General features: G+C 36.3%; 1 protein-coding gene across 3 annotated transcripts in view; it reads left to right on the forward strand.

The window, feature by feature from the left end:
• Positions 1–27,423, forward strand: part of TDRD5 (tudor domain containing 5) — a 105,960-nt gene that overhangs the window by 40,109 nt on the left and 38,428 nt on the right. For all 3 annotated transcript variants that reach the window (XM_020285470.2, XM_076000419.1, XM_076000420.1), the window contains exons 9-13: positions 5,771–5,983; positions 6,498–6,564; positions 21,445–21,645; positions 22,146–22,304; positions 24,260–24,418. In XM_020285470.2, coding sequence (XP_020141059.2) covers positions 5,771–5,983; positions 6,498–6,564; positions 21,445–21,645; positions 22,146–22,304; positions 24,260–24,418 — 799 coding nt within the window. The remainder of the gene's footprint in view (positions 1–5,770; positions 5,984–6,497; positions 6,565–21,444; positions 21,646–22,145; positions 22,305–24,259; positions 24,419–27,423) is intronic.

Here is a 27,423-nt window from a genome sequence, read left to right on the forward strand (position 1 = left end):
AAATGGGCATTTATTGAAATCTTAAAATCTGTACCCCAATAATATGCTGAAATAAAAAAAAATAAAAAAAAGAATGTTAAAAAAATAAAAAAAATAAAATGTTAAAAATAAAAAAAATAACATTCATTAATATTACCATTGATCTCATCAGAGAAGTATTAAAGTATTGGAAAGCTGTCAGGCTCATGGTAGTAGATGCAGCATTTCCCAAATCCTAACTTTTATTTGAAAGTTTGAATTTTATCATTGATAATATTTACTGTAAGTTATTTTCTTTGAAATGATAGGCTCACTTCATTTTTGAAAAAATGTGTGTCAGATACCTGAGTCTGATTAAACATAGTTTGCTAGTGGTTCTTTCAAGCAAAGATGATATATGGTAAAAAAAAAAATGGCTAGTTCTTCTTCTAAGTAAAAATCATATTCCATAACAAAAAGCAGCTAGTTCAGTTCACAACTCACAAATTTTTCCTTGAGATAACCTGGGAAGTACCTTATGTATAATTCTGCTTTTTATCACAGAGTATTGAAAAGACTGTCACTCAGAAGTTGAAATGCAATAACCTTAATAAATGTTAATGCTTTATTAAGGATATCTTTAAGTGAAACTGGCTGCTTTTTTCCTTTTCTAATATAAATGCATGGCAGTGACAAATACATGACTACTACAAACCATTGAAGTTTGGTACCACTGCTTTGATTTTGCTAACACACCTAGAGATTTACTCACTGTTTCTTTTATGCCAGCAATGCAATTATCAACACAGTGAAAAGGGCAAATACTTTAGTATTTATTATGGAAATAGTTTTAATCTTGTGGATGTGCTGAAAAGGTATCAGAACCCAGGGGTTCTGAACTATTGCACTAAATTATCTCCTTCTCTACTAAAAACTGTGTCCTTTGTTAGGAAACATGTTAGTTGTGGACATTTTCAATCACTTTAGATTTACTCATGAACAACAATGTCTGGTTTTTATATTGGTGTCACATATAAGAATGATTTATTTCATTTTTTATCTCCAAAAATATTGCTTGTTTTTTTACAACATTACATACTCATCTTCCACCCCAGAACACCTGACATAATATACTAATAAGTCATGTAATCATTTAGTAAAAATATTATCATATATTCTATTCTAATATGCCTATGTGATTTTTGTTTGTGTTTTAACACACACTCACTGACTCTGTGACCTTGAAGTTACTTTACTTCTCCGGGCTTACTCTTCTTATCTCCAAAATGGGATAATGCAATAACAGTACCTGCTTTAGAGTTGTGAAAATTAAAGTACTTAGAGTCTAGCTCATATGTTGGCTGCTGTTACTATTAATACTGTAACTACTGTGTGTTTGGTGTTGGGTTGCTGAGGCATTAGCACTTTAAGGATAAGTAAGACGCAGCCTTTGCCTTTGTGAACACTATGACTAGCTTGGGAAGGTAGGGGATAAGTGGGATATTGTGGAAGGAAGTAGTTCTTGTCAGGGTAAGGTTGAGAAAAGCTTCACAAAGGAAATAATTGACCTGGGCCTTAAAAACAAGTTAGAAAAAAAATATGGGCTGCTAAATAGCAATTAAAAAAATTGCTCTTCTAAAGGCAACCTGTAGGTTAATATTAAACAGGATGAAGTCGCTTGACAAAAATTTTCAGCTAATCTATAGAAAGAAAGACATGAACAAGTCTCCTTGTATATTTACATAAGACAAACAAAAGTATGAACATAAAGTATATAGGATTTATTAATTAAAAAAAATAAGTTAGAATTTGCCAGTAGATGTGTGAGTAGCTATAGTCAGGTCCTGTCACTAACACCAGGGCCAACATTAACAAAGGAATGAGTAGTCTGCTCTGGGAACAATAAATTGGAAAGTGAAGTTAGCACTAGGTAAGATTGGAGGCAGTGACTGAAAGTGAAACTGGAGGACTAGGGAAGAGCCAGATTCTGAATACTATGGGAAGGAGTTTTAACTTACTCTGTAGACAGTGAGAAACCATTGAAGGTTTTCAGAAAGGAAGGATATCAACAATGTGTATTGTAGAAGGATAAGTCTACTTGTAGTATAGAACAAGTAGGTGTGGTCCCCAATCCCCAGGCTGTGGACCAGTACAGTCCGTGGCCTGTTAGGAACTGAGCCGCACAGCAGGAGGTGAGCAGCAGTTGAGTGAGGGAAGCTTCATCTATATTTACAGCCACTCCCCATAGCTTATATCACCGCCTGAGTTCTGCGTCCTGTCACATCAGTGGTGGTATTAGATTCTCATAGGAACTTGAACCCTATGGCAAACTGCACGTGTGAGGGATCTAGGTTGCATGCTCCTTATGGGAACCTAATGCTTGATGATGTGAGGTGGATCTGAGGCGGTGACGCTAGTGCTGGGGAGCGGCTGCAAATAACAGATGATCATTAGAAGAGAGGTTTGCCCGCACAATAAATGTAATGCACTTGAGTCATCCTGAAACCATCCCTCTACCCCCCCCCCCAGTCCATGGATAAATTGTTTTCCAGGAAACCAGTCCCTGGTGACAAAAAGGTTGGGGACCACTGGTATAGAAGATGGATGGAGTGAAGGGAATAGGCTAGTCTTGGTGAGAGTATGAGAGTAGAAAGGAAGAAATAATTTGGAGAGAAGTTAGGAAAGAGAAATTGTCAGGTGACAAGAACAGAGTTGAGAAGAGTAAGGCAGAGGAGGAGACTATAAAAACTGTTGGCTTTAGAGATGAGTAGGTTTGAGCTGGGATGAGAAGTTTTTGCATCATGCCTCTAGGAGACTGTGAGGTAGTCAATTAGCAATTTTGAATAAACAATATTAGTTTGGATTAGGTTTAGCCACTGTTACAAAGACATACCATAGTAGCATAAAGAATATAAAAGTTTATTTCTTCTTACCATAATAGTCCAGGTATAAGCAATACAGGCTTATATAGCAGCTCCATGGTGTTAGAGATGCAGATGTTCCCTAATCTTGCTGCCCCACATAATGTGTTGTCCCTATCTCCATGGTTTTGGGGGTGGCTCACCACCATATTCTTCCACTAGAAAGGGGAAGAAGTGTGTTGGTACATATGTACATATGTTGGTACATATGTACACATAAGTGTGTTTGGTACATACGCCTTTTTAAAAGACACAACCTGGAATCTTCACACTTCTTAAGAAATGGTGGTAAAATACACTTTCAACTTACCATTTCATAATTAAACAGTATTTTTTCTTATAGACCATTGGCCAGAACTTAATATTCATGTAGCTACACCCAGATGTAAGGGAGCCTGGTCAATCTGAATGGCCATAGACCCTGTTAAAATTTGGGGATTCTATTATAACGGGAAAAGGAAAGAGGAGAATGGGTTTTGAGGGACAACTAGCATGTCGTCTTTCATATAGTTGGAAATATAATTTTGAAGCTAGAAGGGATGCAGGGTCTTCTAGAGATAGATATTGGGAATCATGACTTTATCAGTAGTGATATAAGACATGAAAGTAGATGAGAGAATGTACAGGAAGAATAATAATAAATAGCTAATACTAGCTATTAATGCTTACATATTTGTACACTATCCTAAATTTTTTTTTCTGGCATATTATAGGGGTACAGATTTTAAGATTTCAATAAATGCCCTTTCCCCCCCACCCCCCACAAGTCTGAGTTTCTGGCATAACCATCCCCCAGATGGTGCACATCTCATTCATTATGTATGTATATACCCGCCCCCCTCTCACCTGCCCAATATCCTATTACTATAGTACCTATGTGTCCACTTAGGTGCTGCTCAGTTAATACCAGTTTACTGGTGAGTATATGTGGTGCTTGTTTTCCATTCTTGGGATACTTCCCAAGAAGGGTTCCAGCTCTAACCAGGAAAATATAAGATGTGCTATATCACCATTGTTTCTTAGAGCTGAATAGTACTCCATGGTATACATATACCACATTTATTAATCCATTCTTGGATTGATGGGCACTTGGGCTGTTTCCACAGCCTTGCAATTATGAATTGTGCTGCTGTAAACATTCGAGTGCAGGTGTCTTTTTGTAGAGTGTCATTGGATCTTTTGGGTAGATGTCCAGCAATGGGATTGCTGGATCAAAGGGTAGATTCACTTGTATCACTTTAAGATATCTCCATATTGCTTTCCACAGAGGTTGAACTAGTTTGCAGTCCCACCAGCAGTGTAGGAGTGTTCCTCTCTCTCTGCATCCATGCCAGCCAGCATTTATTGTTTGGAGACTTTTTGATAAAGGCCATTCTCACTGGAGTTAAGTGATACCTAATTGTGGTTTTGATTTGCATTTCCCTGATGATTAGAGATGTTGAGCGTTTTTCATATGTTTGTTGGCCATTCTTCTGTCTTCTTTAGAAAAGTTTCTGTTCAAGTCCTTTGCCCACTTTTTATTAGGGTTATTTGATTTTTTTCTTGCTGATTTTCATGAGTTCTAAGTATATTCTAGTTATCAGCCCCTTATCAGATGCGTAGGATGCAAAAATTTTCTCCCATTCTACAGAATGGGTTGTCTGTTTACTTTCATGACTGTTTCTTTGGCTGTGCAGAAGCTTTTTAGTTTGATCATGTCCCATTTATTTATTTTTGTTGCTGCTGTGATTGCTTTTGGGGACTTCTTCATAAACTCTTTGCCTAGGCCAATGTCTAGGAGAGTGTTTCCAACATTTTCCTCTAGAATTCTAATAGTTTCATACCTTAGGTTTAAGTCTGTTATCCAGCGTCAGTTGATTTTTGTGAGAGGTGAAAGGTGTGGGTCCTGCTTTAGCCTTCTACAAGTGGCTATCCAATTTTCCCGGCACCATTTATTGAAAAGGGATTCTTTTCCCCAGCATATGTTTTTGTCTGCTTTGTCAAAGATTAGTTGGCTATATGAGGATGGTTTTATATCAGGATTCTAAGATCTGTTCCACTGGTCAATATTCCTGTTTTTGTGCCAATACCAGATTGATTTAATTACTACAGCTTTGTAGTATAGTTTGATATCTGGCATATTAATACCTCCCATTTTGTTTTTGTTGCCTAGAATTGCTGTTGATATTTGGGGTCGTCTTTGGTTCCATACGAAGCGTAAAATTATTTTTTCTATATCTGTGAAGAATGCTGGTGGGATTTATTATTGTTCCATCCTCAACAAGGAAACTAAAGCACAGAAATATAAAGTCACACAGCTAGTAAATGATGGAGTCAGAATTTGAACCTGGATTACTGGTTCTTGTGCTCTTATTGTTATACTTCCTAAAAGTAGGATCCTAGTTAACCTAAACTTTTAAAGCAACACAGAGCCAATAAAGAAGTAATCATTTCCCTATCATTGGCAAATAATCATTGGTAGGAGAAAATTACCTTAGAAACTAAATAGGAAAGAGTTTGAAAGAAGACAGGGTAATGCTGCAGAGATCAAGTATATTTAAGGCAGAGGAGAGAGGCCATTAGATTTGGAATTAACGGGTCATTGATGTCTTAAAACTAATCCATTTTAAGAGTGCTGGGAAATAAAGTCAGATTACATTCTGTTCAGCAGACAATGTGAGATAAGAAAACGAGGATATAAATTTTTCTTTGAAGAAGTTTGTTGGTGAAGGGAAAGGGATTTGGATGAGAATAGAGAAAACAATTGACATTAATAAGCATTAGCAAATTGAAAAAGGCAAGATTTTGTCTTTGCATTTTGCCAAGACTTTCCTGCTCTTACTGTGTCAATAAAAAATGATCTTTAATTTTCTCTTCCCTTCTGGGTTTCTCTGTATTATGGAACTCCACAGGCGCTGTTATTCTAATCAGCTGGTTTCTGATCGCTATGTCATGCCTGAATATTTTATCCAACCGGGACATCTCTGTTGTGTAAGGATTTCGGAGGATAAGTGGTGGTATCGGGTCATTATCCATCGAGTCCTTGGGAAACAGGAAGTTGAAGTGTTCTACCCAGATTTTGGAAATACTGGAACTGTTCAGAAGTCCTCTCTGAGGTTCCTCAAGTGAGTTGAATATAATAAGAACAATGGACTAACTACATTTTAATCACAATGTTGAAGCTCTGTGAGGTGGCGATCTCCCTTTTCTTTTGCCTTCCTCCTTCCATCCTTCCTTCCTTTCCATCCCTCTTTCTCATAGTGCATATTTGACAACTGGTTATTTAGTTTTGCAGTTGGAGTATAATATCCTGTGTCATCTTTCACATAACTGTGAATTTGAATGGATTATGAGACTAAATTTCAGTGTCTTATTAAGAAAATGATTCTTTGGGTAATGCTAAGAGGTGCATTTAATATAGCTGGAAGGTCAAACTGTTAATTGCATGGTTCTCAAAAACTATTGTTTTATAGTTTTATTTCTTAGATTGGTTTAAAGTATAAGACATTAATTTTAAATTTGATGAATAAAATACTCTGAAATTGTATGAATAAATAAAATCAAGAAATGGATTAGCCATTCCACAAAATGTAGTTTTTAAAATTATGAAATATTTATATATTTGATTCTCCATTGCAGGTGCTGCTACACAAAGCTTCCAGCTCAGGCGATCCCTTGTTCTTTGGCTTGGGTGAGACCAATAGAGGTATATGTTTGCTTGTTTTCCACTTAATCAGCAAACATTTGAGGGCTTAATAGGTACCAAGAACAGTTCTGGGTTTTTAGGATACAAAAATATAACATAGAACCAGCCCTCAAAGAAATCATTATATATAGTATGGAAGATCAACACATAGAAACAAACTGTATTGTGTCAAATTTGCTAATAGAGGTTTTTCCTGTGTATGGTAGAAGTACAAAAGGAAGACTACTTGTCTCAATCCAAGATAATCAGGGAGGGCTTCATAATAGTGGTGCAATCTGAGAGGAACTTTGAAGGAAGATTAGGAATATAAATGGACAAAGAGAAGGAAAGGCCTTTTAGGCAAAGAGAGAGAGAGAGTATCATGAAACATCTCAAATCTGAAAAAGTTTAAGTAGTTCTGTTCGGCTACAGAATATAGGATGAGCTGGAGTGGGTGCATGGCAAATGATATCAAAGAAATAGGCAGCAACCTAATGTGGAGACCCACAGTCAGAAGTCTGAACATTATGCCTTAGGTGCTGGGGAGCAACTACAGTATATAAATAGGGAACTACCACAGTCATGTGTGTGTGTTCTTTAGTAATATTGTGGGAGAACTTTAGAGTGGGACAGAACAGGAGGCATTTTTATCCACACAGGTACATTTGTTATGTAGTGTACCTAACTTTATATTTTCCTTCAGAACTCAGTTACTAGCACATACCTACACATTTATTACACCATATTTATTTTTTTAATCTAAACAACTTATCATTTGCTTACATGTAAATGGATTATTAATTTTAAAATGTTTTTATCTGAAAACTACAGTAAAGAGTACAGGAAAAAAAAACTTACCTATAATTCTACCACTCAAACATATCCAGTTTAGAAATTTGGTCTGTGTTTCTTCTAGTTTATTTTATTGGATATTGGTAGTACGGGCTTTTTAATAGGATTTTCAGGGTTATATAAAATAGTAATCAGAATATATTATTTTGTATTCTGCTTTTTCACTTAGCATTATACCATAAATACTTTTTTCTCATCTTTTTTTATTTCAAAATATTAAGGGGGTACAAATGTTTTTGTTACATAGACAGCTTTTATAATGCTTTAGTTAGGGCTATAAGTGTGCCCATCACCCAAATAGTGTTCATTGTACCTGTTAGGTAGGTTTTTACCTTTCCCCATGTCCCCCCTTCTTGATTTCCAGTAATTTTTACTACTTTCTGTGCCCATGTGTGCCAATCAATTAGTTTCAAAATATTAGAGTACATGTGGTATTTGTTTTTCCATTGTTGAGACACTTCGCCTAGGATAATGGTCTCCAGTTCCATCCAAATTGCTGCAAAAGACATTAATTCATTTTTTATGGCTGAATAGTGTGTGTGTTGTGTGTATGTGTATGTTAATCCACTCATGCATTGACAGGCACTTGGGTTAATTCCACATCTTTGCAATTGTGAATTATGCTGCAATAAACATTCAAGTGCAGGTGTCTTTTTGATAAAATGACGTCTTTTCCTTTGGGTAGGTATCCAGTTGCAGGATCAAATGGTAGGTCTACTTTTAGTTTTTTGAGAAATCTCCATAATGTTTTCCATAGAGGTTGTACTAATTTGGAGTCCCATCAACAGTATATAAGCCTTCATTTCTCTCTGCATCCACGCCAGCATCTGTTGTTTTTGGCCTTTCTAATAAAAGCCATTCTAACCGGGGTAAGGTGATATCTCATTGTGGTTTTAATTTGCATTTCCCTGGTGATTAGTGATGTTGAGCAATTTTTCATATGGTTGTTGGCCACTTGTCTATCTTCTTTTGAAAAGCTTCTGTTTGTGTTTTTTGCCCACTTTTTAATTGGGGTGGTTGTTTTTTTTCTTGCTGATTTGTTTGAATTCTTTGTAGTGTCTGGATATTAGCCCTTTATCAGGTGTATAGTTTGCAAATATTTTCTCCCATTTTGTAGGTTGTCTGTTTGCTTTGTTGATTATTTTCTTTGTTATGAAGAAGCTTTTTAATTTGATCAGGTCCTATTTATTTATTTTTGTTGTTGCTGTGATTGCCTCTGGGGTCTTCTTCATAAATTCGTTCCCTAGGCCAATGTCTGTAAGAGTTTTTTCAACACTTTCTTCTAGAATTCTTACAGCTTCATGCCCTAGGTTTAAGTCTGATATTCATTGTGAGTTGATTTTTGTGAGAGGTGCAGATCCTGTTTCAATCTTCTACACGTGGCTATCCAATTTTCCAAGTACCATTTATTAAAAAGGGATTCTTGTCCCCAGTGTATGTTTTTGTCTGTTTTGTGAAAGATTAGATGGCTACAAGGGGGCTGGGGGGCCCAAGGGAAATATACGTAACCTTAACATTTGTACCCCCATAATATGCTGGAAAAAAAAGAAAATAAAGAGTCAAAATAGGTATTAAAAAAAATAAAAGATTAGATGGCTATATGAGGATGTTTTATATCCGGGTTCTCAGTTCTGTTCCATTGGCTTATGTGTCTGTTCTTGTGCTAATATCATGCTGCATTAGTTACTGTAGCCTTGTAGTATAGCTTGAAGTGTAGTAAATTGATGCCTCCCAATTTATTCTTTTTGTTTAAGATTGCTTTTGCTATACGGGGTATTTTCTGCTTCCATACGAAGCATAGAATTCTTTTTCCATACAAAGCATGGAAATTCTTTCCATACAAAGCATAGAATTCTGTATCTGAAAAATGATGTTGGTATTTTAATAGGGATTGCACTGAATCTGTAGATCACTTGGATAATATAGACATTTTAACAATATTGATTCTGCCAATTGATGAACACGGTATGGTTTTTCACCTGTTTACATCTTCTGCTATTTCCTCCCTCAGTGTTTTGTAATTCTCCCTATAGAGGTCTTTCACCTTCTTAGTTAAATGTATTCCTAGGTGTTTTATTTTCTTTGTTACTATCATGAAGGTTATTGAGTCTCTAATTTGGTTCTCACTTTGACTGTTGTTGGCGTATAGGAATGCTACTGATTTGTGTACATTGATTTTGTAATCTGAGTCTTCACTGAATTTGTTCATCAATTCTAGTCGTCTCATGGCAGAATCTTTGGGGTTTTCTAGATATAAGATCATACCGTTAGCAAAGAGCAATAGTTTGACCTCTTCTGTCTGTATTTGGGTACCCTTGATTTCCTTCTCTTATCTGATTGCTCTGGCTAGACTTCTAGCACTATGTGGAATAGAAGTGGTGATAGAGGGCAACCATCTCCAGTTTCAGTTCTGAGAGAGAATGCTTTGTTTCTCCCCATTCAGTTATGATGTTGGCTGTGCGTTTGTCATATATGGCTTTTGAGGTAAGTCCCATCTATGCCTATTTTGTTAAGCATTCTTGTCATAAAAGGGTGCTGAATTTTTTTTGAATGCTTTTTCTGTGTCTATTGAAGGGATCATACGGTTTTTGTTTTTACTTCTATTTATGTGGTGAATTGCATTTATAGATTTGCGTACATAGAACCATCCCTGCTTCTCTGGGATGAAGCCCACTTGGTCATGATTTATTTATTTATTTATTTATTTTTTGATAAGCACCTAAATTCAATTTGCTAGGATTTTGTTGAGAATTTTTCATCTATATTTATAAGGGATATTGGTCTGTAGTTTCTTTTGTTGTGTCCTTTCCTGGTTTGGGTATCACGATAATGTTGGCTTCATAAAATGTATTGGGGAGCATTCTTTCCTTCTTGATGTTGTGGAATAATTTCAGCATAACAGGCACCAGTTCTTTGTAGGTCTGGTAAAATTCGGGTATTAAACCATCTGGTCTGAGAATTTTTTTTTTTTTTTATTGCTGCTTCAATTGCAGTACTTGATTTGCTCTGTTCAGGAGTTCTGTTTCTTCCTGGTTGAGCCTAGGGAGACTGTATGTTTCTAAGAGTTTGTCCATTTCCTCCATGTTTTCAAGTATATGTGCATAGAGATTTTGAGAGTATTCAGAGATGATATTTTGTATTTGTGTGGTATAAGTTGTAATTTCTTCTTTTCCATTCCTGATTGAGCTTATTAGAGTCCTTTCTTTTGTTTCTCATTAATATACCAATAGGCATGTCAATTTTGTTTTTTCAAAGAACCAACTTTGTGTTTTATTAATCTTCCATATAGTTTTTTTTATTATCAATTTCATTTAGTTCTGCTCTGATCTTGGTTATTTCTTTTCTTCTGTTGGGTTTGGGGTTGGTTTGCTCATCCTTTTCCAGTTCTTTGAGATGATTCATTAGATTGTTGATTTGTGATCGTTCTTCCTTTTGGATGTAGTCATTTATGAATATAAATTTTCCTCTCAGGACTGCTTTAGCTGTGTCCCACAGATTTTGATAACTTGTATTGCCTTTATCATTTAGTTCAAGGAATCTTTTGACAAATTTCCATCTTAATTTCCTCCTTAACCCAATAATCATTGAGTAGTACATTATTCAGTTTCCATGAGTTTGCTTAAACATGAGTGTTTCCACTGGAATTGAGTTCTAGTTTTATTCCACTGTGGTCTGAGAAGATGTGTGGTATAATTTCTGTTTTTTTAAAATTTGGTGAGAGATGTTTTGTGACCTGAGACATGGTCAATCTTAGAGAATGTCCCATGAGGTGATGAGAAAAACATATATTTAGTGATTTTTGTGTAGAATGTTCTGTAAATGCTATTCAGGCCCATTTGTTCTAGAGTTCTGTTTAACTCTATTGTTTCTTTATTTTCTCTTTAGAGGATCTCTCCTGTTCTGTCAGAGGGGTGTTGAAATCCCCAACTATTACAGTGCTGCTGTTTATCATTTTGTTTAGATCAAGTAGGATTTGCTTTATGAATCTGGTTGCACCTGAGTTAGGAGCATAAATATTTAGAATTGTTATGTCTTCTTGTTGAATTGTACCCTTCACCATTATATAATGACCATATTTATCTTTCATTACTTTCGTTGATTTGAAGACTAAGTTATCTGAAATCAGAAATGGTACACCAGCTTTATTTTGGTTTCCATTTACATGGTATATTGTTTTCTGACCCTTCCCTGTAAGTCTCAATGCATCCTGTGTGTTATATGTGTTTCTCGAAGACAGTAGATACTTGATTTCTGTATATTTATCCTTTTGGCCAGCCTATGTCTTTTTACTGGGCAGTTCAAGCCATTCACATTTATTGAAGGAATTGATAAGTGAGGCATATTTCTGTTCATCCTGTTGAGTTGAACTTTGTTGCTTTGTTTTCTCTCTTGAGCCATTGTGGTATCTGGCCTTTAACCTTTAGCTTTTGGATGATTTTACACTGGTGTCTGTTGTGCTGATCCATGTGTAATGCTGTTCTAAGTACTTCCTGGAGGGCAGGTCTTGATGAATTCCCTCAGTTTTTGCTTGTCTGAGAAAGGTATTTATTTCTTCTTCATATAAGAAACTTACTTTTATCCATTCTACTAAATGAAGCATCACAAAATGGAAAAACAAGCACAACATGTACTCACCATCAAATTGGTGCTAACTGATCAACACTTAGGTACACATATAGTAATAGTATTCATCAGGTGTTGGGCAGATGGGAGCAAGGAGGAAGGGATGGCTATATACACATCTAATGGGTACAGTGCGCACCATGCGGGGAATGGACACGCTTCAACTTCTGACTCAGGTGGGGCAAGGGCAATATACGTAACCTAAACATTTGTACCCCTGTAATACGCTGAAATTAAAAAAAGAAGAAAGAAACTTAGTTTTCAGGATACAGAATTCTAGTATGGCCATTATTCTGTTTGAGAAAACTGAGAATGGGGCCCTAGTCTCTTCTGGCTTGTACGATCTCAGTTTAGAAGTCTGCAGTTAGTCTAATGGGTTTTCCTTTGTAGGTTAACCACTGCTTTTGCCTTATGGCTCATTGGAGGGCATCTTTTGGTTTATTTTGGCCAGTCTGATGACTATGAGTAATGGTACCTTCCTGTTTGCAGTGAATCTCCCAGGAGTCCTTTGAGCTTCTTGTACCCTGGATATCTAGATTTCTAGCAAGGCCAGGGTAATTTTCCTCCATTATAACCTCAAATAGTTTATCCAACCCTGTGTATTTTCTTCTTCACCCTCAGGTTGCCTGTGATTCTTATGTTAGACCTCTTCACATAATCCCACATTTCATGTAGACTTGTTCTTTTCTCTTATTTCTCTGCTCTATCTGTGGCTGACTTATTTAATTTAAAGGTGTTATCTTCAGTCCTCAGGATTCTTTATTCTGTTTGATCTTCCTTATTTGAGGCTTTCCACTGTGTTTTATAATTCCTTCAATAAATTCTTTATTTCCAGGAGTTCTGTTTGATTTTTTTTTAATATTTCTATTTCTTTAGTGAATTTTGTGGTTTCTTTGTGTTAGGTATCTATTTTCTCTTGCATATCATTGCATTGTCTTACAATCCAAGTTCGAAATTACTCTTCCGTCATTTCAGTGTTCTGATTTTGGTTGGTATCCATTGCTAGAGAGCTGGTGTTGCCTTCTGGGGGTGTCCTTTCAGCTTTACTGATTCCTTCCCATCGTGCACAGCTGTTGCTTCTTACCTTTGGATTTTTGTTTAGGTAATCACAAGCCCAGTTTAATCTCTGAGCCAGTAGGTGGTGCTTGTGCATGAGAATCAACCATACCCAGTATGAAGAGTCAGTAGATACGCAGTAAAGGAGCATGAAAATTGACCTCATGGTCAATAGGTGGTGTTTGCTGAGAGAGCAAGCTGCAGTGTTGTTTTGGGGTCCTGTAAGCATCTCTTGTCCCTCTGGAGAGGCACTCTAGTGTCTTAGGTGGTGGTTGGGGCCCTGGGATATGCAGGTGAGTCCTTATTGTCCACCTCAGCAGGGGCTGGTGGGGGAATGAGGCTGGAGGGGCTGGGTTGGGTGAGCTTGCCCTCAAACCCCACAAATGCTTTCAGCAGGGGTCAAGGGTGTATTCACTGCAAAGCTGCCAGGGAGGGGCTAAAGTGACCCACTCAAACAGAGAGCCTACATGTGAGGGAGGGGCTGCCTGAGACCTGCAGTCTAGAGCAGAACTCACTCCCTTCCACCCTCCCTATTTTGAGTTTTCTCCCAGGCCTCTGCTGGCAGGCAGGACCTCAGACCAGCTGAGCTCCCCACGACTGTGATGTAGGCTGGGAGATTCCCTTCCCAGGATCACAGCCTGAGGTGGGAGCTTGGCTCTCCCATGGGAGGCGATTGGCCTTCAAGTTCACTGCATCTAGGACCCACTTTGATCTTCCCCTGAAGGCACACACACCTCAGTAGACTAGTTCACAAATATTTTTTCTGTGCCCCCAGGCAGTACGATCGAGCCTGGGTATATGGGATCTGGCCTGCAGGTTTGTCCTCTTGGCTGTGGAGATCAATCCCTGACCCTGCCAGGGAGAAGAATACTGCTCCCAGTCACCCATCAGGTGCCCAAGCTGGATCAGTGTTTCTCTGCCTTGCGGTTTTTCCCCACTTTGCTGGAGTCACTAGGCAAGCAGCACCAGGGAGGGCCAGCAGGTAGGAAGCTCATGGTCCTAGCACCCCTCAGACCAGTGCAGGGCACCAAAATGAAAGGTTCCATTTCCTGTGGATGCCTGTGGGTGGTGGCTAAATTTCTCTCTTAGCAGCTGCAGGTAAGGGAGGGAAAGAGGAGTATGAAGCAATATGGTTCTTGCTGATCGGCTTGTGTCTGTTGGGCGGGAGGTGCCTTGAGGGACCTGGGAGTGCTCTACTCACTGGCGTCAGCAGTTTCTGGGCTGGTGTTGGCAGGTCTCTTTAGCAGCTCAGGAGCCCACCGCCAGTCCAAGATGCAAGGGAGGGGAATTTTAACCATTCCACCTGCTCTTGTTGCTGGTCTCTGAACCCTTTCGGTGCTTAGTTCCTGCTGATGCCTTTCTCCTTCCAGTTCTGCTCTGCTATATCTCTTTCCTTGGAGTCTCCTGTAGGTTCAGGCACCCTTCCTTCTGACTCTTATCCGGTCTATGTTTGTCTGCCTGTTTGTTTTTTCACTTTCATCTAAAATCTCTCCTTGCAGAAACGCTGTGGCTGGAGGTGTTTCTCGTCCGCTATCTTGCCTCTCTTTCATCTGTAATTTCTTTCCTCAGTGTTTCATAATTCTCACAGAGATCTTTCACCTCCTTGGTTAAGTATATTCCTAACTGTTTTATTTTCTTCGTAGCTATTGTGAATGGTATTGAGTCTTTCATTTAACTGTCAGCTTAACTATTATTGGTATATAGAAATGCTACTGATTTGTGTACCTTGCTTTTGTAACCTGAGATTTGGCTGAATTGATTTATCAATTCCAGGAGTCTCTTAGTGGAATCTTTGGGATTTTCTAGATATAAGATCGTATCATCAACAAAAAGCAATAGTTTGACCTCTCTTTCCCAATTTGGATATACTTTATTTCTTTCTCTTATAACTCTGGCTAGCACTTCAGTACTATGTTGAATAGAATAGAAGTGGTGACAGTGGGCACCTTGTCTTGTTCCAGTTCATGCTGGGGAATGCTTTCAACTTTTCTGATTCTATATGATGTTGCTATGGGTCTGCCATGTGGCTTTCATAACTTTGAGATATATTCCTTCTCTGCCTAGTTTGTTGCAGGTTTTTTAAATTTTAATTTTATTTATTTTTTATTTCAGGGTATTATGAGGGTACAAATATTTTGGTTACATTTTATGTCTTTGCCTCACCCAAGTGAGGGTTAGAGGCATGCCCTTCCCCTCTACAATGCTCACTATGTCCTTTAGTTGTGAGTTTACTGTCCCCACAACTCCCTGATCCCTGAAGAATATTACTGCCATGTGAGTACCACAGTGTTAATCAGTTAGTGCCAATTTGATGGCAAGTACAAGTGGAGCCTATTGTTTTGATCTTGTGATACCTCACTTCAGATAATTCACTCACGCTCAATCCAGGAAAATATAAGTGGTCATTGTCGTTTCTTATAATTGAGTAATATTCCATTGTATACATATACCACATTTTAATAATCCACTCATGAATCGACGAGCACTTGAGTTGTTTCCACATCCTTGCAATAATGAATTGTGCTGCCATAAACATTCTGGTGTAGATGTCTTTATTATAGAATATCTTTTGCTCTTATGTGAAAAAATCTACCTTGCTCATGGATTGATAGAATCAATATCATTAAAATGTCAATACTTCCTAAATTGATCTATAGAACTAATGCAATCCCTATCAAAGTACCATCATCATTCTTTACAGATCTAGAAAAATAATTCTGTGCTTTGTATGGAACCAGAGAAGACCTCGTATAGCTAAAACAATCCTTAAGTAAAAAGAACAAACTGGGAGGTATAAGTCTACCAGACTTCAAGCTGTACTGCAAGGCTACAATAACTAAAACAGCATTTCACTGGCACAAGAACAGACACATAGACCTTTGGAACAGGACTGAGAATCCAGAGATGAAACCATCCGCATATGGTAATCTAATCTTTGACAAAGTAGACAAAAATATACACTGTAGAAAAGAATCTCTTTTTAATAAATGGTTCTGGGAAGCTACTAATGGTGCTGGGAAACTGGATAGCTACATGCAGAAGAATGAAACTGGATCCCCACCTCTCACCTCTCACAAAAATCAATTCAAGATGGATAACAGACTTAAACCTAAGGCAGGAAACCTTAAGAATTCTAGAGGAAGATGTTGGGAAGACCCTTTCAAATATTGGCCTTGGCAAAGAATTTTTGAAGAAGACCCCCCCAAAGCAATCACTGCAGCAACAAAAATAAATAAATGGGATCTGATCAAATTAAAAAGCTTTTGCACAGCTAAGGAAACTATCATTAGAGTGAATAGACACCCTACAGAATGGTAGAAAATATTTGCTCTCTACACATCTGATAAAGGGTTGATAACAAGAATCTATCTAGAACTTAAGAGAATCAACATGAAAAAAATCAAACAACCCCATTAATAAATGGGCAAAGGACATGAACAGAAACTTCAAAAGAAGACAGAATAATGTTGTAGGTTTTTATCATGAACGGGTACTGGATTTCATTGAATGCTTTTTATGCATCTATTGAGATGATCATATGGTCTTTGTTTTTGCATGTTTATGTGGTGAATCACAATAATAGTTCTGGTAGATTATTTTTTTGATGTGCTGTTGGGTTTAGTTTGCTAGTATCTTGTTGAGGATTTTTGCATGTATATTCATAAGGAATATTGGTCTGTAGTTTTATTTTTTTGTTGTGTCCTTTCCTGACTTTGGTGTCAAGGTGATATACTGGCTTTTTAGAACCAGTTGGGGAGGATTCCCTTCTTCTTGATGTTAGGGAATAATTTCTGCAATGTGGGTAGCAGCTTTTCTTTTTAGAGCTGGTAGAATTCTGGTAGAATTCGGCTGTGATTCCATCTGGATCAGCGGTTTTTTGTGTTGCTGATGGAAGATTTTTTAATTAATATCACTGTTTTGGTCTCACTGATCATTATTGGTCTCTTCAGGATTTCTATTTCTTCCTGATTCAAGCTTGGGAGGTTGTGTGCTTCCAGAAACTTGTCCATTTCCTCTACATTTTCTAGTTTTTGTGTGTAGAGATTTTCATAGTATTATTTGTTGTTCATTTCAAGGAATCTTTTGATTTTTTTCTTAATTTCATTAATGACTCAATAATCATTTAGCAGCAGGTTGTTTAATTTTCCATGACTTTGTGTGGAGTATTTCCCTTGAAATTGATTTCTAGTTTTATTCCACTGTTGTTTGAGAAGATACATGGTATGAATTTGATTTTTTTGAATTTGTTGAGACATATTTTGCGGCTTATGGTATGATCAATCTTGAGAATCTTACATGTGTTGATGAGAAGAATGTATATTCATTAGTTTTGGGATAGAATCTTCTGCAAATGTCTGTTAGGCCTATTTGTTCTAGAGTTGTTTTTGAGTCCAGTGTTTGTTTATTTTCTGCTTTGATGATCTGTCCATCTCTGTCAGTGGGGTGTTGAAATCCCTGGCAATTACAAAGCAGCTATTTATCTCTGCTTAGATATAATATAATTTGCTTTACAACTCTTGGAGCTCCTGTGTTGGATGCATTTGTATTTAGGATTGTTATGTCTTCTTCTTGAATTGCTCCCTTTACCATTATATAATGACCATCTTTTTCTTTACTGTTGCTTGTTTAATGTCAGTTTTATTTGTTGTGTGAATGGCTACACCTGTTATCTTTTGGTTTCCATTTGTGTGGAGTATTGCTTTTCTATCCCTTCACCTTGAGTCTACGTGAGTCCTTGTGGGTTAGATGTGTGTCCTGGATACAACAGATACTTGGGTTGTATTTTTTTCATCTGTTCAGATAGCCTACGTCTCTTTAGTGTATCATTACTGGCTTCTTGTTTCCTTATTGTTCTTGATAAGTCAGCTGTCAGTCTAATGGATGTTCCTTTGAAGGCAATGTTCTTTCCGTCTCTAGCTGTTTTTAAGATTTTCTATATGTCACTCATGTTCTTCAGCTTTAGTATGATGTGTTTATATATTTATTTATTCTTATTTATCCTACTTTATGGTTCATTTGACTTCTTTTTTCTGTGATTTGTTACTTTTGTATTTAGGATTAAATATTTTTATTTTGTATTTGTACAAATTTGTAAAAATTGTATTTTCTTTTGTATTGTATTAAATATTGCAAATTCACAGCCAATAGGTCTTGAATTATTGCCTATTCCCCATATTCTTATTTTTATTCTGTCTGTTTTTGCCTCTTTTTCTGTGACCATAATTGAAAGTATATGAAAACTTCTCTGTTTTTCTTCTATATCTTCTGACCTCTCTTCTGTGTTTGACATCTGTATTTCCGTGCTGCATTCTGGGTAATTTTTTTTCCAAATTATCTTCCACCTCCAATTTACTCTGTAACTCTATCTAACATGCTATTGAATTAACCTACTAGGTTTTTAATTTTGGTTATTGTATTTTTACTTTCTAAAAACATCTTAATTTGGCTAGATCAATTTTTGTAGCTTGCTGCAGAAGCTTTCAGACTAAATTGGATTTTATTTGGTTTCATTGGGGTTTTTGCCCTAGCATAGTTTAGTTTTATAATTTGTCTAGAAATTAAAATATCAAAAATTCAGGGTTTTTTTTCCTGTTATGTTATTTCTATTTGTTCTTGTGATTCATTGTTTCTTTGTATGCTTTTAATCTTTGCCTATATACTGCTTGTGGTTTTTGAAAAATTATTTGTAAGAATGGTTGATGTCTTTTGCCCACTTTCTAATAGAGGTGTTTGATTTTTTTTTTTTTTTTTTTTTTGCTGATTTGCTTGAGTTTTTTATGGATTCTAGTTATCACCCCTTTATTGGATGTATAGCATGCAAATATTTTCTCCCATTCTGTAGGTTGTCTATTCACTCTAGCAATATTTCCTTAGCTGTGCAGAAGCTTTTTAACTTGATTCGGTCCCATGTTTTTATTTTTGTTATTGCTGTGATTGCTTTTGGGGTCTTCTTCATAAATCCTTTGCCTAGGCTGATGTCTATAAGAGTTTTTCCAACATTTTCCTCTAGAATTCTTCCAGTTTCATGCCTTAGGTGTAAGTCTGTTATCCATAATGAGTTCAGTGTTATGTGAGTTTTTTGAGTGTTGAGAAGTGCAGATCCTGTTTCAGTCTTCTACATGTGGCTGTCCAATTTTCCCAGCACCATTTATTGAATAGGCATTCTTTTCCCCAGTGTATGTTTTTGTTTGCTTTGTCAAAGATCAGATGGCAATATGAGGATGGTTTTATATCTGGGTTCTCTGTTCTGATCCATTGGTCTATGTCTCTGTTCTTTTTTTTTTTTTTTTTTTTTTTTTTTTTTTTTTTTTACTTTTTTTTTCTTTCATGTAGCAAAAGCAACCTTAAATATGTCTCTGTTCTTATGCCAGTACCAGGCTGTTTGGGTTTTAATAGCCCTATACTATAGCTTGAGGTCAGGTAAATTGATGCCTTCTAATTTGTTCTTTTTGCTTAAGGTTGCTTTGGCTATATGGAGTCTTCTCTGGGTCCATACAAAGCATAGAATTATTTTTCTAGGTATGAAAAAATGATTTTGGTATTTTAATAGGGATTGCATTGAATTTGTAGATCACTTTGGGTAATATAGACATTTTAACAATGTCAATTCTGCCAATTCATGAGCATGGTATGTTTTTCCATCTGTTTATGTCCTCTGTTATTTCCTTCCTCAGTGTTTCATAGTTATCCCTATAGAAGATTTTGACCTCCTTAGTTAAATATATTTCTAGGTATTTTATTTTCTTTGTTGCTATTGTGAAATGTATTGAGTCTTTGAGCAAAAACTTTTCAAAAGAATATAGACTAATGGCCAAGAAACATATGAAAAAACGTTCAGCATCTCTAATTATCAAGGGAATGCAAATCAAAACCACAATGAGATATCACTTAACTGCCACATAAAATGACTTTGATAAAAGCCACATAAAATGGCTTTTATCAAAAAGTCCCAAAACAACAAATGCTAGTATAGATACAGAGAGATAGGAATACTCATACATGGTTGGTTGGGACTGCAAGCTAGTACAACCTCTATGGAAAGTAGCACAGAGATACTTCAAAGAACTAAAAGTAGAACTACCATTGGATCCAGCAATCTCATTACTGGGTATTCACCCAGAGGAAAAAAAGACATCTGCACTTTAATGTGTATAGCAGCACAATTCACAATTGTAAAGATGTGGAAACAACCCAAGTGCCCATGAGTGAATTAATAAAACATGATATATGTATATCATGGAGTACTAACTACTCAGCCATAAAAAAAAAAAAAGTGGTGAACTAGTATCTCTTGTATTAACCTGGGTAGAACTGGAGACTATTCCTCTAAGTGAAGTATCACAAGAATGGAAAAACAAACACCACATATACTCACATTAAATTGAAACTAATTGATCAACACTTATGTGCACATATGGAAATAAGATTCATTGGAAATCAAGCAGGTGGGAGCACGGAGGAGGGGATGGGTCAATTCACACCTAATGGGTACAGTGCACACTATCTGTGGAATGGGCACACTTATAACTTTGACTCAAATGGTACAAAAGCAATTTAACCAAAATATTTGTACACCTGTAATATTCTGAAATAATCAAAAGAATGGTTAAATATAGGCTGAAGTCACTTATCTCCAGAGAGGATTTACATTTGCTTCTGCCAGGTGCCTAGGAATATTGGCACTGTATTATAATATAGCCTGGAACTATATTAATTTAAATTAACAGCTTGAGGATTTATGGACCACCCTGCTGATGTGAAAATTGAGCTGCAAATACATATAAGGGATAGTTTATTTCTTTTCCCTCTTACCCTGAAAGTATACCCCCATAGGGACTCAGCTTGATAAAGGAAAGTTCTCATTTAAACTCCCCACCATGGGTGGACCCTGGCTTTGATTTCCACCCCTTTGACCTGTTAGACTATCAGAACCAAAGTTCAAAGTTGCCTGGATTAGCAAGTACCCTTAAAACAAAAGTAGTTTCCACTTTCCTTCAATTTTGGCCTGATAATTTGTTACTAGCCTGCCAGTTATTTGATGCTTTTTGGACATATTTTAAAAAGTATTTTACTAGAATTTTTGGTTGTTTGCTCTGGGAAGAGTGGTCTAATAACCTAACTCACCATTTCTGAAAATGAAGGTTTCTTATCATATAATTACATTTTTTTCCATGATCACATTTTCATCATTTTTCCATTATTTTTACTTTTCTCATCCCCTAATCATAAATATATTCCTATATGTTATTCTAATACTGTTTTATTTTTCTACTTAAATGTCTATTTCATCAGAATTCATTTTTGTATGTGGTTACTATAATGTATGTTTAAATCTATTACTTGAAATCTAATATCTTGATTATATTTCAGGAACACTGGACATGCAGAGCTATTTTGCAGTTCCAGAAGTTGTGTGGTTTGAAGCCTTTAGTGGGGGTAGTGGATGAATATGTAGATGGAATCCTTAACATTTTTCTGTGTGATACATCCTCAAATGAAGACATATATTTCCATCATGTCTTAAGAACAGAGGGTCATGCTATTGTATGCCGAGAAAATGTCCCTTCTAAGGTAGAGCAGTCTGGATGTTTTTGGTAATGTATTTTGTTTAATCTCAATACTTCCAGGTAAAAGAGAAGTTAATTCAGAAGGTCATTTGGTTTATTCTCTAATTTTAAAGATACCCATGAGATTCCAGTCTTCTTAATGCAGAGCATTCTCTTAATTTTCAGAGGAACACACACAAAAAAACGACATTTGGCTAAAGTGTCCTTTAGAATGTGAATACTTTTATTTTAAAAGTATTCTCTTACCTCAAAGTATATAGTTATCTTGTCCTAGAGAAGAACAACACTATTATTTGCAATTATTGGTAGTGATATCTACATCACTATTAATGTTGATATTTTTGTAACTATCAAAAACTGTCGATATGGAAAAATTTTTTAACTGTTAAATTTGGAAGGTAATATACTTCCACAGCGTTTGAAAATTATGAAATGCTAACCTTTCCACCTTTTTTCTCTTGATCATGTAAAAATAAACCCTTTCTTCTCTTGTTTTAATTCTAGGGTTTCAGAGAACTCAACCCTTTAGCTTTATACACTAAATCCAGCGGAGGGCCAGAGGATGTTGTTTTGACAGAACTGGGTTATCCTTCCCAGCAGCACTATTTTAACGAAGACCGAAAGATAAGTCCACAATCAAAAGAGAGTGAGTTACATACCTTGGTAAGAGGTTTTTGCAGATACTATAATTCTTTTTATTACTATGATCCTCATTTTACAGATGAAGACCCTGAGGCTTTCAAAACTTAGGAGAGTTTTGAAATTTTGCACAATGATCTTAAAAATTACTTTGTTTCTTTATTTGCCAGTTTAAACCTCTGCTTCAGTCACACTTCCTCCTGAATCATTTCTTTCTTATGCTATATTCCATTGCTGTGTTTGTGCAGTTGTGACTTCCCCTACACTAAATCCGAATGCTGTTCTTCCCTCTACACTACTCAGGTTCTTCAAGTGTTGTCATTTGTTACATTCTTTACAAACATTTGTCAACTCTCTCCTTACAGTAATAATAATATTGTATAATACATGTTATTCCAGCCCACCATAGTAATAATGTTATTTGTTGAACTTGTACTATATGGCAGGTGGTGGTAAAAAGCAGTGACATGTATTAGCTAAGTTAATCTTTACAACACATTACCAGTTTGGTACTTTCATATCATTATAAATATAGGTTGGGCATCCCTAATCCAGAATTCCAAAATCCAAAACTTTTTGAGGTGCCAACATACAACACAATTGGAAAATTCCACACCTATCCTCAAATGATGGATCACAGTCAAAATGCAGTCACAACTTTGTTTCATGCACAAAATTATTAAAAATACTGTATAAAATTGCCTTCAAGCTATAAGGTATATAGGAAATGTCAGTGAAAAGTTATTCAACATTTCCCATCCCTAAGATATCTCATTATACATGTATAGATACTCCAAAATTCAAAACACTTCTGGTCCTAAGCATTTTGGTAAAGGATACTCAAACTCCATAAAAGGCATCTGAAGCATATAGTAAGAACTTAATGTTTCTTGAACAAATAAAAATGTCCTCAGAGATTATATTCCTCATGACAACTGGTACTGGGCTAACAGTGTAGGATATATTTAATTTGAGGGCCAAAAGTGTTTTGTTTTATTGATATGTCTATATTTTGAATAAAATATAAAAATATTCTTTTGTTTAGTATGTTTTATATATTTGACTTTTAAAATTATAGAGGTGATTTTTTAAAGTATTCATTGACTTATTATTAAAAAAGCTAAAAAGGAAAGGCCATTCTGATTACTGGGAGATTAACCTGTGATGAAAAATATGTAAGAATGTTTCCTGCTCCATTAAAACAATATAAGAATTTTAGATTTCTGGTTAATATTCAGATTAATAGAGCTTATATCCCCATAACACTTTCTGAAGTCTGAATTTTTCTTAGTCATTATTACTGGATTAGAAAAATTATATTTCTTCATTCTTAGTGAACTGAATTCAACGTTTAAAATTTTTAGAATATTGCATCATCACTCTGTTGATGTCTTCACATAATCATTGTTCAGTCCTGGAAATGAAATAAGACCATCTTCCTTCCCTGTGAAAGAGAAAACTCTCCTACCCCACCACAGTTTATATTTTGACATAGTAAGACTCCCATATGCTATGTACACACATACCCCTACCTCTATATACCTGTCCTCTACTGATTCCTACTCATCTTTTAAGGATCCTAACAGTTTGTGTTAATCTTCTTCATTGCATCTTCTCAGGCATCCTCCTCGCTCTGTCATATTTTGGTCATATCTCTGTGATGGCTCTCCTCAGAAGACTGCACTTGATTATTTGTCTTCCCACTATTCTTTTTTAGTTCCTTTAGAGCTGGAATCTGTTGCATTCATCTTTGTATCCACAGAGCTATCCTGTAGATATTTCTTAATATATGTGCTCAATTAATGTTTGTTAGCCTGAACTAGTTTGGCAGAATGGGAAGACCTAGAGTCATGGATAAAGCTGTAAAATAATACAGCATTTGTATGAACCATAGTGAAAAATCCCTCCCAAATGTATAGGCATATGGCTTTTGGAAATAGCATTAATATTGAAAAATTTTCTCTTTCATATCTACTTAGCAAGATACTAATGATGAGAAGTCTGCAAGTCACCTTAAATCTGATCCAAAGGAGAGATTAAAGGATTCTGAATTCAGTTCTTTGAAAACCCATAAGAGCTGTGAAGAAGATCCAAAGTGGTCCATCCCAGAGCCAAGGGAGCTGAAGGAAGAAAATGAGGTAGGAGAAAGAAAGATAGTTTTGTGAATATGTAATTAATAAATTCATAAGTGAAGAGGACTGGAGTAAAATAGTTCTTTAAACCTCACTGCTTTCAGTATTACAAATTCTCTCTTTTTTTTCCCTGAGATTATATTCTTTTTAAAATTTTATTTCAGGATATTATGGGGGTACAAATGTTTAGGTTACATGTGTTGCCTTCCCCAACCCCCACCCCAGGGTCAGAGTCAGAGCTTCAAGCGTGTCCATCCCCTAGATGGTGCACATCACACTCATTATGTATGTATATACCCATCCCCTCCTCCCCGCTCCCATCTACCCAATGCCCAATAAATGTTATTCCTGTATGTCCACTTAGGTGTTGATCCGTTAATACCAATTTGCTGGTGAGTACATGTGGTACTTGTTTTTTCATTCTTGAGATACTTCACTTAGTAGAATGGGTTCTAGCTCTATCCAGGAAAATACAAGAGGTGCTATGTCACTATTGTTTCTTAGAGCTGAATAGTACTCCATGGTATACATATACCACATTTTATTAATCCACTCATGTATTGACGGGCACTTGGGTTGGGGTTGTTTCCACATCTTTGCAATTGCGAATTGTGCTGCTGTAAACATTTGAGTGTAGATGTCTTTTTTATAGAGTGTCTTTTGTTCTTTTGGGTAGATGCCCAGTAATGGGATTGCCGGATCAAATAGTAGATCTACTTGTATCGCTTTAAGGTATCTGCATATTGCTTTCCACAGAGGTTGCACTAGTTTGCAGTCCTACCAGCAGTGTAGGAGTGTTCCTGTCTCTCCGCACCCATGCTGACATTTATTGTTTTGGGACTTTTTGATAAAAGCCATTCTTACTGGAGATAAATGATATCTCATTGTGGTTTAGATTTGCATTTCCCTGATGATTAGATCTCCTACCTCATTTTCTTCCTTCAGCTCCCTTGGCTCTGGGATGGACCACTTTGGATCTTCTTCACATTTTTTCATATGTTGGCCATTATTCTGTCTTCTTTTGAAAAGTTTCTGTTCATGTCCTTTGCCCACTTTTTGATAGGGTCATTTGATTTTTTCTTGCTGATTTTCATGAGTTTAAGTAGATTCTTGTTATGAGCCCGATATTGGATGTGTGGCTTGCAAAAATTTTCTCCCATTCTGTAGGTTGTCTGTTTGCTCTTGTGACGGTTTCTTTGGCTCTGTAGAAGCTTTTTAATTTGATCAGATCCCATTTATTTATTTTTATCGTTGCTGTGGTTGCCTTTGGGGTCTTCTTCATAAATTCTTTGCCTAGGCCAATGTCTAGAAGAGTTACAAATTCTCTCTTCAACGGTCTCCAAGACCAAAGTTGTAGTAAATAGCCTTGATCACAAAAATGGCATTGCCTGGCTTTTCTTTTTTTTCTTTTTGAGACGGAGTCTCACTCTGTTGTCCTGGCTAGAGTGCCATGGCATCAGCCTAGCTCACAGTAACCTCAAACTCCTGGGCTCAAGCGATCTTACTAACTCAGCCTCCTGAGTAGCTGGGACTAGAGGCATGCGCCACCATGCCTGGCTAATTTTTTCTATATATATTTTTAGTTATCCACCTAATATCTTTCTATTTTTTTAGTGGAGACGAGGTCTCGCTCTTGCTCAGGCTGGTCTCGGACTCCTGAGCTCAAACGATTTGCCCACCTCGGCCTCCCAAAGTGCTAGGATTACAAGCATGAGCCACCACACCCAGCCAATATTTCTTTCTTTTTTAATTAACATACAGTAAAAGTGATTTTCTTTTAGTATAATGTATCGATTTTAATACATGTGTAGATTTCTGTAACCAATCTGTAACAATTCTGTAAAAATTCTGTAACTAATACCACAATCAGGATGCAGAACACCTCCATCACCTGAAATAACTCCTTTGTCATCACAGTCTCCCCACATCCCTAACCCCTAGCAACCATTAATCTGTTTTCCACTAGTCTAGTTTTACTTTTCAGGACTCTCATGTACATGGAATCATACAGTATGTAACCTTTTGAGATTGGCTTCTTTCATTCAACATACCTTTGAGATTCATCCAAGTTGTTTTGCATGTATCAATAGTTCATTTTGAATGCTGGATTGTATTTTATTGTATGGATATTTCACAGTTTGCATATCCATTCACCCATTGAAGGATTTGGGGTTGTTTCCAGTTTGGGGTCATTATGAATAGAGTGGCTATAAATATTTGTGTACAGGTTTTTATGTGAACGTAAGCTTCATTTATCTAGGGTAAAAATCCAAGAGTAGGATTGCTGGCTTATGTGGTAGGTGTATGTCAAACTGTTTTCCAGTGTGGCTGAACCATTTTTCATTCCCATAAACAATGTATTATGAATTCCAGTTGCTCCATATCCTTCTCAGGACTTGGTATTATCAGTAATTTTTATTTTAGCTATTAAAATAAATGTGTAGTGGTTTCACAGCATGGCTTTAATTTGCATTTCCATACAGACTAATTATGTTGAACATCTTCCCGTAAGCCTAGTTGCCATCAGTACATATCCCTTGATGAAATGTCTGTTCAAGACTTTTGCCCTTTTTTTGATTGGATTGTTTATCAGTATCGAGTTTTATGAGTTCTTTATATGTTCTGAATACTAGTTCTTTGTCAGATATGTGATTTTCAGATATCTTCCACCACTTGTGGCTTGTTTTTTTATTCTTTTCACAGTGTCTTTCATACAGCAAGTTTTTAATTTTGAGAAAATCCAATGTATCCACTTTTTCCTATTATGTATACTGTTTTCAGTGTAAGACATCTTTGGTTAATTTTAACACAAGATGTAAGATTTAGCTCAGGATTTATTTTGTTGAATATGGATGTGCATATGTTCCAATACCATTTGTTGAGAAGACTATCCTTTCTCCATTAAATTGCCTTTGAAGGCTTACCAAAAATCAACTGTCCATATTTCTAGACTCTGTGTTCTTCTTCATTGATCTATATGTCCTTTCATCCAGACCACACTGTCTTAATTA

This window comes from Microcebus murinus, chromosome 2, assembly GCF_040939455.1.
Source record: "Microcebus murinus isolate Inina chromosome 2, M.murinus_Inina_mat1.0, whole genome shotgun sequence".
Classification (NCBI taxonomy): Eukaryota; Metazoa; Chordata; class Mammalia; order Primates; family Cheirogaleidae; genus Microcebus; species Microcebus murinus.